The 13,702-nt window shown below is 45.1% G+C and overlaps 1 protein-coding gene and 1 long non-coding RNA gene across 19 annotated transcripts in view; one reads left to right on the top strand and one right to left on the bottom strand.

Annotated features, from left to right (window-relative positions):
* The window catches only part of TNXB (tenascin XB), a 121,608-nt gene that overhangs the window by 50,827 nt on the left and 57,079 nt on the right, over positions 1-13,702 (top strand). For 16 of the 18 annotated variants that reach the window (XM_083491005.1, XM_083490995.1, XM_083491008.1 and 13 more), the window contains 7 exons: positions 831-1,163; positions 3,534-3,815; positions 8,684-8,992; positions 9,586-9,885; positions 10,815-11,102; positions 11,403-11,690; positions 12,925-13,209. In XM_083491005.1, the coding sequence (XP_083347131.1) occupies positions 831-1,163; positions 3,534-3,815; positions 8,684-8,992; positions 9,586-9,885; positions 10,815-11,102; positions 11,403-11,690; positions 12,925-13,209 (2,085 nt within the window). The remainder of the gene's footprint in view (positions 1-830; positions 1,164-3,533; positions 3,816-8,683; positions 8,993-9,585; positions 9,886-10,814; positions 11,103-11,402; positions 11,691-12,924; positions 13,210-13,702) is intronic. The other 2 variants (XM_083491000.1, XM_083491003.1) reach the window with 2 other exon arrangements.
* Positions 3,847-6,506, bottom strand: LOC310702189. The gene is made up of 3 exons (XR_014523338.1): positions 6,012-6,506; positions 4,513-4,743; positions 3,847-3,976 (listed from the first exon to the last, which is right to left on the bottom strand). It is a non-coding gene; the product is annotated as an uncharacterized lncRNA (long non-coding RNA).

Below are 13,702 nucleotides of genomic sequence, written 5' to 3'. Positions count from 1 at the left end.
GAAATTAACTGGGATATTTGAGTGGGGTTTGCTTGTGTGGTTTTTTTCAAGCAGGTGCTCTCTCTGATTGGGTGAAGAAGCCATAGAGGAAATGATTGGGGTTCTATCCAGTACCACAACGACTTCTGCCCATGTAACGGGACTTATTTTCCTCTCTCCATGTGCCTCATTTGCCCCCATTGGGGAGGGACAGGGAGTCCCATTGCACAGATGGAAGTCCTTGTGCTAAAGGGATGATTTTGTGGGATACAACCCTTTTCTCACCCCCTCTTCTTGACAGGGTCAGCTCTGATACAGGTTTGGCTAGCATACTTCTCCACTGAACAGGCCCCTGCTCTCCCCTGAAATCAGCATTCTTGATTAGAATTGAAACAAAGTTACCGTATGTTTGGGCATGTAATTCTTAATAAAATTTATCCTCATTCAAATTTTCTTGGCAAATTAGGTCTAGGGTGAAAGTGGAGGGTGAGTTTAGTGTAAATACTCTCACTCATTGCAAAAAAAGAAAACAAAAAACGCACAGCCCTACAAAAAAACCTAAAGCGGTATATACATTTTGTTAAATAAAATAAATAAATAGCACAGGGCCTGGAGCCCTCTTGAGATGTGCTATCAGTGACCCATGCCTTAAGTATATGGACTGCCACATTCTTTACTAGCTAAAGCCATCACATAGCCTTCAAGGGCAGCCCACTGCCATAGAGTACATTACAGTAGTCAATATGTCTTTCACCCCTTATTCCATGCCCAGGGAATGGGGAGGTATGCTAGTTGGAGTAAAGCCGGGGAGGAGGTTGCAATTTTCTCACCCAACATCTCTCTTTCTTCAGCTCCAGGATCTCCTTCAGCTGCCAAGACCCAAACTTTCCCTAGATTCACCACAAAAAGCCCTGAAGTGCCACTGCGGGACCTGACTGTGACGGACATCTCTCCGGACAGTCTCCGTGTGACTTGGTCGGCCCCACCCAGTTCCTTCCACAGCTTTTCCCTTCAGTACAGGGACCCCAAATCCAGTGCCCCACCAGGGGAAATCAGAGTACCGGGGACAGAGAGAAGCGTCACCGTGATGGGTTTGACCCCCAGAACGGAGTACGAACTGGAGTTAAGTGGGGAGAAACCTGATGGGAGCTACAATCCGCCTCTAACTACAAAGACATCCACAGGTACATCGCTCTGGGCTCCCCGAATTGAGGATGCTGCCATATGCAGAGTCAGATCATGGCTCCGTCTGGCTCAGTATTGCCTACACTGACTTGCAATAGCTCGCTAGGGTTTCAGTGGGCAATCCCAGCCATGCAAGGGAGCGAACCAAGGACCTTCTCCGTTTAGAAGAGATGGTCTAGGCATGAGCCACAACCCTCATTTACCCAGCTATATTTGATCACCTTTCTTTTTTCTAGGCCTCCTTTACTTTGTTTCAGAACCTGCACAAAGACGACTTCATAACACCTCTTATAATATTTCTGACACAAACCAGGAAGTTTTGTAACTCACTAACTCCCATATTTCTTCCAGACACATATTTTGGGGTTCATCAGCCCGCTTCTCCATTCTGGTGTGATAAACACCAAATTCTTTCCACCTTGCAGGATTCTGAGATGTTGGCGGTTATTTATCGTGAGCTGCTTGCTGGGTGTGGGATGGGGGTCGGGCAACACTGAATCCTAAGGCGTAAGGGAAGGCGGTCGCCACAACCATTCTAGAGGGTTTCCTAGCAAGAGTTGCCACGTTGATTAGCCTCTATACTGCTGCAGTAATTAGTTACGCTTTATATACTGTATTTTGGTTTTGTATTTTTTTAATATGATGGAAACTGCCCTGGGATCATTTGCGTGTGATGAAGGATGGTGCCACACACACCCTTGCAGTGGTGTGCTGTGACTTGAGCGCCTGCTTTTAGCATTGCGGCACCAGTTTCCTGGAATCCTCTTCCCATCAAAGTGAATCAAGCCCCAACGTGCCCGTGTTCTTTCAGTGTTATATTGTTAATCTCCCTTTCCTTCCAACTCCTTCCCAAATTAGGCTGCACACACACACTACTTTTAAAGCACATCTCCACACCTCCAGTATTCTGGGAACTATAGTATACCCCTCACAGAGCTATAATTCCCAACAGCCTTATACATTCCCCAGGCTTCTTGGGGGGACATGATGTGCTTTCAATAGTTCTTCTTCTTCTTCTTCTTCTTCTTCTTCTTCTTCTTCTTCTTCTTCTTCTTCTTCTTCTTCTCCTCCTCCTCCTCCTCCTCCTCCTCCTCCTCCTCTTCTTCTTCTTCTTCTTCTTCTTCTTCTTCTTCTTCTTCTTCTTCTTCTTCTTCTTCCTCTCCTCCTCCAGCGGCGATCACTTGTAGCCGAGTAAGACTGTCTTCCATAAACACGGTTTTAACAATGAGTCCGTAAGTGACTGTGGAGGCCAATTCTGGACCCACACATCCTTCCACAGTGGGGACATAGGTTTTTGGGCAGGAGTTGACCACAGTGTGGATTTGCCAAGCGTGCCTTCCTCTTAGCACATTTCTCAGTTTGTTTCCATGCAGCCTTGATCTGTTTTATTTCTACAGTTTTCAGTTCTCATTATTAATGCTTCGGTGCTGTGTTATGATCTGTGTTGTACATTCTTTATCTGTGTACTGAAGAACATAAGATGAGCCTGCTGAATCAGACCAAAGGCCCATCAAGTCCAGCATCCATCCTCTTCTCATAGTGGCCAACCGGATGCCTGTGGGAAGCCTGCATGTGAGATATGAGCACAACAGCACTGTGCCTACCTTCGATTTCCAGTAACTGGCATTCAGAAGCAAAGAGAGGCAGAGCATAGACATCATGGCTAACAGCTGTTGATAGAGGTTGATAGCTTCCCAGAGTGGCTGGGGAAACCCAGCCAGATGGGCAGCGTATAAATAATAATAATTATCATTATTATCATTATTGCATAGCTGTCAACGTTTCCCTTTTTTTAAGGGAAATTCCCTTATTCCAAATAGGACTCCTCGCAAGAAAATAGAGAAGTTGACAGCTATACATTATTATCATTATTATTATTATTGCCTTGTCCTCCATGAATTTGTCTAATCCTCTTTTAAAGCCATTCAAGCTGGCGGCCATCACTGGCTCCTATAGACACCGCTTGGGTAGTTTTTTGAAAATATAGTGGTGCAGAAATCTGGAAATCAATGAATTAATGAATGCAACCGATAACCTACCGTGAAATAAACTTCTTCAGTCCAGAGGAGGCACTGGACTGTAGCCAAGTTGCTCTTGGCTGGGCTCATGGATAGTGCCATTATACAGTTTGGTCATTAGGTGGCACTAGACTTGGTTGCGTAAGATAGAACACGGATCACGAAACAGTATTAAAACCAGCAAGAATTAAAAACTGCAGAAATAAAATAGACTTCTTCTGGGTAGGCTTGGTAAAATTAAATAAAAATACTTGGGAATTAAGATAATTATATTTTCTCCAATCCGCTTACTTCTTTCCTTCTTAAGTGTTCGGCAGCCGTCATCCTCTCCTCCTCTTGTTCGTTTTTCAGCTCCAGCACCAGCCCAGGAGAAGCCCACTTTGGGGCAGCTCTCCGTCTCAGACATCAAAGAGAACTCTGCCCGCCTGTCCTGGGACATCCCCAGGGGGACCTTTGACTCCTTTTTGATCCAGTATAAAGATGCTGAGGGCAAGCCGAAGAGTCTGCCCGTGGACGGAGGATCCCAGGAGGTCACCATCTATGACCTAGCGCCTTCCCGGAAGTACAAGTTCAGTCTTTATGGACTCGTGGGCCGCAAGAGACATGGCCCTGTTTCCACAGAGATGGTTACAGGTGAGCGATGTCTCTCCACAATGTTGGTTGGCATGCTTCTTGATTTTTAGAGTTGAAATGAGTTTGGAGTAGGGGGTGGCCGAGCAAATCCTAAATCAAATTGGCTTGCAAAAATAAGTCGCCATCACTATCCTGGACTCCTTCAGGGGGAACACCAGGGGCTGAAATTTATAAATTAAATAAACAGTAACCTTCCCTTCAGGTATGAGTGTCATTGCTTTTGCAGCCCAAACAATGCCGTCCATGCAAAAGAGGGACGTGGCAAGGTTTGCAGAAGTAACCCCACAAAAAGTTATTAGAGGGGGGGGGGACATATGGAGGAACTCCAAAACAGCCCAACGAGAACAGTTTTGGTTGTAGCTAATGCTAATTATACTCAGAGTTGAACCATTGAAGTTAAGAAACATAACTAATCTAGGTTTACTGATTTCAGTGAGTCTACTCTGAGTAGAATTTAGTTGGATACAATCCATAGAATGCTAACTATTGGGCAGGGGTTAAATAGAAAAGTGTGTAGGAAAGGGAAGGGAATGGATTATTCCAGAAGGGGAGTAGCTGGCTGGCTGGCCGGCCGGCTGACCAGCTAACCATGCCCCTTGCAGAATAATCCATGCTGGGACACTCCACACCACATTTCATTGCAGGTCCCATTTGCTTATATACCTTTAAAAAAAAAAAGTCAAAGCCAGATACTCACCAGAGGCAATGTTATTTCTGCGCAGAAACAAATGAGGCACATTTTCCAACAATTATAACCATGCCTTGCCAATTTTGTTGCGTCAGATTGATGATGAGTACATTATAAATTGTTGCGCTGAAATTTCTCTCTTCCACAAATTACGTATTCCAACGCTCCCAGTTATGCAGACCGTTGGATCCATCTGTTTTTCTTTCTTTTAAAAGTGCATTTGAATTGGCATATTATTATCTACAAAGTAATTGACAATACTTCAGTTTTATAAACCGATCTTCACGGTCAGAAGTCAAAAAAAGAAAGCATAAACATTTCTAAATTTTCAGAAGTAATATTTGGGGGCTGCATTCCATCCTGTCTCAGATTTGTAAAACGTACAAACATTAATTCAAGGCAGCCTAATCTGCTGGAATCTCTGCTGCTTTTGAAATGCTCATGTAATTTCCAGGCCTTCCTAACTTTATCCAGGTCCGTGATTCTGCAGAAACACAGACACCTAATATGTGGTACTGAGCACAGGATTAAGAATGTAAGAGTCTGTCTGCTGGATTAGGCCATGGGTGCTATGCAGCATGCATGGCCCTGGCACTGAAATTTGTGGGTGCCCAGCCAAATTCATGGGGAATTTTGTGGGTGCTCAGGCACCCAGGGCCCCAGGGGGTTGGCACCTATGCATTCAGAGATGTACCACTTCTGATTTTAGAGGCAGCATGTAGCCAATATGACAAATAGGTCCTGATATTTTTGTTTTCCATGAATCTGTCTAATCCCCTCTGTAAAGCCGTCCAGGTTGGCAGCCACTGCTATACCCTGTGGTAGCAAATGCCACTGTTTAACTCTGCCCTGTGGAAGGAAGCACTTCCTCCTTGAATATCCAACCATTGAGAGAGAGAGAGAGAATGCCATTTCATTTCCATTTCATTCCCTGCCCTGGAGTGTTTATTGGATTTCAGGAAATTCAAAATGGCTGCCACCATCAAAATGGCTGCCTCTGTTGCCGCTCAGTCTTATAGAACCAGTACACATTTTTACAGGGTGGGCGGATCATTTCCCTCAACAGCTTATTTTAGTCAATAGGTGCTGTGTTAATCATACGCCTCCCCAAAAAGGACAGTGATAGAAGCCAGGCGTGTTAGAAACACAAAGTCAAACTGTGCCGTTCCAGTCAGTCCTGGTTTTGAACCTGAAATGCACAGGGAGACTTTAGTTGCATTTAGATTTCTTTGTTTCCTTTTCCAGATAGAAATGTCTTGTAAAAGCCCAGAGATGTTTTACTTGAAAGCAGGCCCAAAGGTTTAAAAACTATCCCATCATGGTGTTGCTTTAAAAAAAAAAAAATCCAGGAGGAGGGAGGAATCAGAGAGAAATTGTCCATGTCCCATGTATGCCTAATCTATAGTAAGCCCTACTGAGTTCCATGGGATTTACTCCCAAGTAAACATGGCGCTGATGAGTTGGCAAAATGGTTTGGCCAAAGAAAAAGTAAGCTGAGGACAAAGTACCTCTTCTAGGCCCAAGGGTGTGGGCAGCAGAATACAGCTGTATCTGTGAAGAAGCTCTGACCAAAAGGCAGGAATGGAATTTTTATGACTCAAAGTTATTACACTGAGGCAACAGAAACCCCTTTCAGGTCAGGCCTGTGGTCTGAATCCAACATTTGTGGCCCTGGGAGTGTCAGATGTCAAGGAAATACTATCTGACTTTTAGAAGACATCTGAAGGCAGCCCTGTATAGGGAAGTTTTTAATCTTTGGTTTTTTACTGTGCTTAATATTTTAAATTTGTTGGAAGCCGCCCCAAAGTGGCTGGGGCAACCCAGCCAGATGAGCGGCATATAAATAATAAATTTTCACCATCATCATCATCTGAGCTCAGCTCTCCAACTTTCTGTCTATATCCAAACTCTAAAGACAGTTTCCTCCTCACAAAATTCATCATGCCCTCCAACATTATCCCGATGAAAATAGGGGTGTCCTATTCCATAACACCCTGCCAACTTAGCAGTTCGAAAGCACGTCAAAGTGCAAGTAGATAAATAGGTACCGCTCTGGCAGGAAGGTAAACAGCGTTTCTGTGCGTTGCTCTGGTTCGCCAGAAGTGGCTTAGTCATGCTGGCCACATGACCCTGAAGCTGTACGCCGGCTCCCTCGGCCAATAAAACGAGATGAATGCCACAACCCCAGAGTCGTCCACGACTGGACCTAATGGTCAGGGGTCCCCTTTACCTTTACTTTATTCCATAACAACAATTTTACTATTTATACCCCGCCCATCTCAATGGGTTGCCCCAGTCACACCAGGCAGCTTCCAACATATATAAAAATATAATTATATATTAAACAAACTTCTGTATGGAGAGCTGCCTTCAGATGGCTCGGGGGTTGGATAACTCCATACCCTCCAACATTTCCAATGAAAATAGGGTCATCCTACCATACCCTCCAACATTATTCTGATGAAAATAGGGACATCCTAAGAGAAAGCGGGACATTCCGGAATCAAATCAGAAACCAGGACAGCTTTTGTAGCTCCTGGACTGTTCCTGGAAAATAGGGACACTTGGAGGGTCTGATTCATGTGAAAGGATGGGGTTTGGGGTATGAGGTTCTGCTTTCTTATATAATTGGATTTTTCTGCCAAGCATAAGGAAAATTTGCTGAGGAGATAAGATAATGTTCCTATCGTGTACCATTTCCCAGAGTTGCTTCTTCTGGAATAAGTCGGCAAATTTCACAAAATTTTGCTTTAATCACTATTTCTCTACAGCTCCGGCCCAGTTCTTCCTAGTCCCATCCTGACAAACTTTACTGCGCTGGTTATCTTTCAGCATAGCTCTGCTCATCCTCCTTTTGGTCTTATTTGCTACACTTCTATTAACACAAAAAATAAATATCTGCAAATACATAATGTATAAACCATTATAAAAAATAGCACAGCTCAGAACATGGATGGGGGGGAGAGAGAAATATGGTTCACATCACATTTTACGCAACTTATTCTGACTTATATATACAAACTGAAGCACAACTATCTTTCAAAATATGCACTTCTCTGAATTTTGTGAGGCGGTTCTCCAAATCATGTGTCCAAAAAAATTGTATACTAGGCTAAGTGTGAACAAAGATGGGAATAACATATAAAATGCATTGATTTAGTTCTGTGGGATAGCTCAGTTGGTAGAGCACGAGATGCTTAATTTCAGGGTCGTGGGTCTGAGCCCCATGTTGGGCAAAATATTTCTGCATCACAGGGGGTTGGACTAGATGCTCCTAGTGGTCCCCTCCAACTCTATGATTCTATGATTCAGGGGATATTGCTTGCAATTTATCACAACAAAAACTCAGTAACTCGGAGCAGGACTTCTAGTGCAGCTGCCCTTTTTCAGTGGAATAGCATTACTGTCAAGATACGGCAGGTGCCCCATCAACATTTTCCATAAACAACTGAATACATATTTGTTCTGACAGCCTTTCCTAGATGGTCTATACCAGGGGTGGCCAACTCCCAAGAGACTGCGATATACTCACAGAGTTAAAAACTGGCAGTGATCTACCCCCTTTTTGGGGGTTCGGGTCAAAGTTGTTGAGTCTTTTCAGGCAGGAGGTAAAATGTTGAGCTTTTTTTAGGGGAGCCACAGTTGTTCAGCTTCTTTGGGGGGAGCCAGTGATCTACTAGTGATCTACTGCAGACGACCAGTGATCTACCAGCAGATCACGATCTACCTGTTGGACGTGCCTGGTCTATACCACAAGTCCTGTTAGGGTTTTTGTCTTGTTTTAAATTTATTTGCTGTATTTGTGTATTTAACTGTTTTTAATTTTCTTATATGGCAATCACTTTGAGGAGATTGCTTTAAAATAATAATAATAATAATAATAATAATAATAATAATAATAATAATAATAATAATTTATTAGACTTGTTAGTCTATTGTTACCAAAATGTCTCTGATGTATGTCTTGTGCAAAATTGCATGCAACAATGTGAATATTAGGAGTGAAATGCACAAAAATGCTGATATATATTTTTTGCAAGTTGATGTGGAAATATGGAGAACTGAACTAAAACCTGGAAAAACGAGAAACTCAGAAAAATCGACACTGGCAGATCCATCCTTAGCTCAGTCCCAGCACTCCCTTAAAAAAAATAAAATTCTTTGCTTCTTTGCTCTCTAGGCAAAGTCCCAGCCCCAGAAAAGAAGCCAGAGAGAGAAGTGACAGCTCCACCCGGCCTGGGAGAACTCTCCGCCTCAGATATCACCAGCAGTTCTGTCCGCCTCTCCTGGAGTGTCCCCTCTGGGAGATTTGATTCCTTCCTGGTCCAGTACAAGGATGCTGAGGGCAGACCCCAAGTGCTGCCCATGGAGGGGGACTCCCGCGAAGTCACCATCCCTAGCCTGGCTCCTTCCCGCAAATACAGGTTCAATCTCTACGGCATCTCCGGTCGCAAACGTCTCGGCCCAGCCACGGCAGATGTCACCACAGGTCAGCAGAAGGCCTGCCATGAACTATAGTATTGTGTTTGCAGGAAGTGGCGTCTTTCCCCCACTCTAACCCATTTCCTTTTCCAGGGCGTAATGTTTCATTTTTGCTTCACCCAGGACGCAACTATACACAGAATTCAATCTGCCTTTGCATCTAGACAATCAGAGGACAAGTGTGGCTGTTACCCCACTTATCTGGGTGTAAGCCCCCTTGAATTCTGAGTAAGACTCATTTAGGATTGTGCTGTAACATGCTTTCACCTTCTCCGAAGCCCTGCATAAGTTTTGTGTGCTGAAAGTGCTCTTTTAAAAACCAGTGGCCTTGGATTATATGAAACGATGGGTGCCACCTATCCACATAAGCACTCCTGTGGCCTTTTCAACAGGCGAAACAAAAATAAACACCGAGAACAAGGGCTGACATTCAAGGTGCATTTTATAGCGCAGTCCTACATATTCAGCTGCTTTTCCTGCCATGACCAGGAAAGCAGGAATTAGAGTGCAGGTGTAGAAACATTTTGTGTGGATCTCTAGGCCTATTGAGGGCTGCTGCTGCTGCCTTTTATTATATTTCGTCTTGCTTCCCCATAACAGCATCACGGGACGAAGAGCCTGTACCTGAGCCTGAGCCGGAACCTGTCCTTGGTGACCTCTTAGTCTCAGATGCCACCAGCAACTCTGTCCGTCTCACATGGAGTGTCCCCACTGGCAGCTTTGACTCCTTCTTTCTCCAGTACAAGGACCCCGAGGGCAATGACCAAGCCCTGACCGTAGACCAACATTCCCGCGAGGCCATTGTTCCTAATTTGGTTCCTTCCCAAAGATACAGATTCTTCCTCTATGGAATCTCTGGGCCCCAGCGTCTTGGACCTGTCTCAGCTGATGCCACCACAGGTTAGCACAAGCATTCAGTACACGTACAGTGGTACCTCGGGTTACATACGCTTCAGGTTACATGCGCTTCAGGTTACAGACTCCACTAACCCAGAAATAGTGCTTCAGGTTAAGAACTTTGCTTCAGGATGAGAACAGAAATTGTGCTCCGGTGGCGTGGCAACAGCGGGAGGCCCCATTAGCTAAAGTGGTGCTTCAGGTTAAGAACAGTTTCAGGTTAAGAACGGACCTCCGGAACGAATTAAGTACTTAACCCGAGGTACCACTGTATATGCCTTTTCTAACTGGCAGAGCTTTCGTCCTGTTTCTCCTTTTGGGATGGCAAGATCAGAAAATGATGGAGCCACAATCTGAATCCGGAAACTTTGGGACGCCATCTCATTCTGTGGTGCTACAAGCGCAGTGGATTCATTTTGCGATTTTTTTCACAGTGCATGTCTGCCCATGACAAAATTAAACGAGCAGCAATCCTATTTCACAGCCATTACTAAGGAAACACAGGAACTGTTGTTCTGCTAACGAGCCGTGCAAATTGCAGTGCTACTAAGGAGCCATGGTTTGGTGGTTCTGTGAAGGTGTAGGGGATATTTAGAATGGAAATCACAGTATCCCCAGAAAGCTACAGATCTTGGGATGCTTTGGAGGATATTTGCATGGGTTGGTAGATGTGGAAGTCAATGTAGCTAAAACTTTTAAAATTGTTGTTCTTTCAGCTATTATCATTGTTTTTGATGTTTCTCTCCAAGAGCCTTTTAATTAAATTTGACAGATGTCACATGGTTTACGCATGACCTGGAGATGAAACACCCATCTCTAGGTCAACCAGCTGTCACAGAACTCATAAGGAGGGTCTCCTGCCTCTGTCTCATCTCTTCCTTCCCACATCCGTTAGGATGTACATTCTCATCTCTTCCTCCTCTGTTTCGCAGCACCACTACCAACAACGCCTGCTCCTCAGCCCAGCTTGGGAGAGCTCTCAGTCTCAGACGTCACCACCGACTCTGTCCGTCTCTCCTGGACTGTCCCCACTGGGAGCTTTGACTCCTTCCTGGTCCAGTACAAGGATGCGGAGGGGAAGCCTCAGGCCCTCCCAGTAGACGGAGGTTCCCGTGAAGTCACCGTCTCCAGCCTTGTGCCTTCCCGAAGATACAAGTTTAACCTTTACGGAGTCTCCGGTCGCAAGCGTCTGGGTCCAGTTTCTACTGACACAGTCACAGGTCAGCAAGGGGAGGTTCTAAAGACCTTTTGCCAGCCATAATACATGGCCATTGGTATAGCTTAGAGGTATATCTGCTGCTGTGTATGCTGAAGGTCCCAGATTCAGTCTCCAACACCTCCTGATAGGGCTGAGAGAGGTTTCTTGCCTCAAACCCTGGAGAGCTGCTAGCAGGCAGTCTGGATACTACTGAAATAGATGGACCAATAGTCCAACTCAGTATAAGCTAGCTTCTTATGTTCCTGAGAACCACCCTGGTAGATCAAATGATTTCTCTCTCTACTACTATCTGTTTCCCCAGCATCACCTCCAAAGGAGCCCTCAATTGCTCCCAGCCTGGGGGAGCTCTCTGCTTCTGATGCCACCAGCAATTCCGTCCGTCTCTCCTGGACTGTCCCCACGGGGAACTTTGACTCTTTTCTGATCCAGTACAAGGACGCTGAAGGCAAACCTCAGGCGATTCCAGTGGAGGGAGCTTTCCGTGAGACCATCGTCCCCAATCTGGTTCCTTCCCGCAGATACAAGTTCAACCTTTACGGACTCACTGGCCGCAAACGCCTCGGCCCCATCTCCACAGATGCCACCACAGGTCAGCAGCAAGAGTCATTTTGGCTGGATGTGTTTTAGTTCTCTTGTTTTCTCAGAGGGCAACAGTGGTGTCAGAAGTGGCTGCCGAACACTCACATTTATTGCTTTCCCATTGATTCCATAGGCTTTGGTTCCAAGGGACTCCTCTCAGGATACAGTTACTCAATCAGTGTGGTAGTGGGTGAGAGGAGCAATCTTTGTATGTTCTGAGTAGGGACTGGGGAGAAAACTGAAACATTTTGCATTGATTGGTAAATCCAACCAATTCACTTTTTCCAAACCTATACACAATCTGAAACACGTCTTTTGAAATTTGTGTTTCTCCTAAATCTTGTACAGTGGTACTTCGGGTTACAGACGCTTCAGGTTACAGACGCTTCAGGTTACAGATTCCGCTAACCCAGAAATAGTACCTCGGGTTAAGAACTTTACCTCAGGATGAGAACAGAAATCGTGCAGCGGCAACGGGGGGCCCCACTAGCTAAAGTGGTGCTTCAGGTTAAGAACAGTTTCAGGTTAAGAACGGACCTCCGGAACGAATTAAGTACTTAACCCGAGGTACCACTGTAATACAGTTCTCCAGGTGAGTAATGTGTACAAAAATGAATATACTAAAGATTGCATATAAATGCATATATTACATCTCCCTGTATAGATAAAGTTGCCAGGCTATCATTTCACAGCTCCCTTTGTGGGATTTATAGTGCCACATCAAAATTCTGGATTCACATGAAATCAGAGCGAAGCCCCCATTGGAGAACTGATAGTTCCCTCATCACAATCCTGGATGTTCATGAAGTCAGGGCAGGGAAGTTAGGGGAACAGAAGGCAGGTTGCACAGCACCAGTGGCCACAGCATGGGAGTCAGAATGAAGAAACATTGACAGGAGAAATGTGACTTAAAACAACACTGGAAGTTTGAGTAATGCAAGGTTGATTGATTTAGTGATTGCTTGCTTAAGTTTACTTATAGTATATAATGCTTTCCCACAATGAGCTGTGCCAGAAGCAGTTTACAACAAACACTCAAAACATCAAAATGCAAATATACAAAATACAGAGCATGACAGATTTGACTATCCCTTTGCGACAATGAGAAAAAGTTCTCTCTAACCACTTCCTCCACATTCTTATAAACTTCTATAATATGTGCCCTCCTCAGTTCTTTTATCCTCTAAACTGCTCACCCAGGAGAGCATTTGTTCAGCAGCATCTACTTCTTTCTGTTCCTCCAGCTTCATCACAGGAACCGCCAACTCCTCCCAGCCTGGGGGAGCTCTCTGCGTCTGATGCCACCAGCGATTCCATCCGTCTCTCCTGGACTGTCCCCACTGGGAGCTTCGACTCTTTCCTGATCCAGTACAAGGATGCCAGGGGCAAACCTCAGGCAATCCCAGTGGAGGGAGCCTTCCGCGAGACCATCGTCCCTAATCTGGTTCCTTCCCGCAGATACAAGTTCAACCTTTACGGACTCACTGGCCGCAAGCGCCACGGCCCCATCTCCACAGATGCCACCACAGGTCAGCTTCACTTGATGAGCTGGGGCCCTTTTCCGGGATCTATTTTCTGTGTCATTTCATGCAAAGATAGTGGCTGAGTCCACGTGGGACTGTCCAAACCAACCTGGATCCTGTGACCATCATCTGAGGCCCTTCTTCATGTGCCTCCTTGCCTGGAGGTGTTTCAGAATTCCCACCCTCCTTATTAATTTCCTTCTTTCCTCAGGAAGCAGCAGCGGTGTCAGAAGTGGCCACCTAATAGTCAAACCTATTGCTTTCTCCCTGATTTTACAGTAGCTGTGTTGACACGGACCTCTTCCAGACATTGTATCTGTTCCTTCTCTTTCCTATTTGTCTTTTACTCTTCTCTTTCCCACCGCTGTTGATCCATCTGTACCTTCCTGCACATCCCTCAAAGATACAGTTACATAGTCAGTGTAGCGGAGAGGAGAAGCACCCAAACTGATGGGGGACCAAATTGAATCATTTTGCACTTCTCAGTAAATCTCCCCAA

Source organism: Podarcis liolepis (assembly GCF_965112155.1).
Source record: "Podarcis liolepis genome assembly, chromosome: 2".
Taxonomy (NCBI): Eukaryota; Metazoa; Chordata; class Lepidosauria; order Squamata; family Lacertidae; genus Podarcis; species Podarcis liolepis.
Note: the sequence above shows the minus strand (reverse complement) of the source record. Positions and strands in the feature narration are given on the sequence as shown.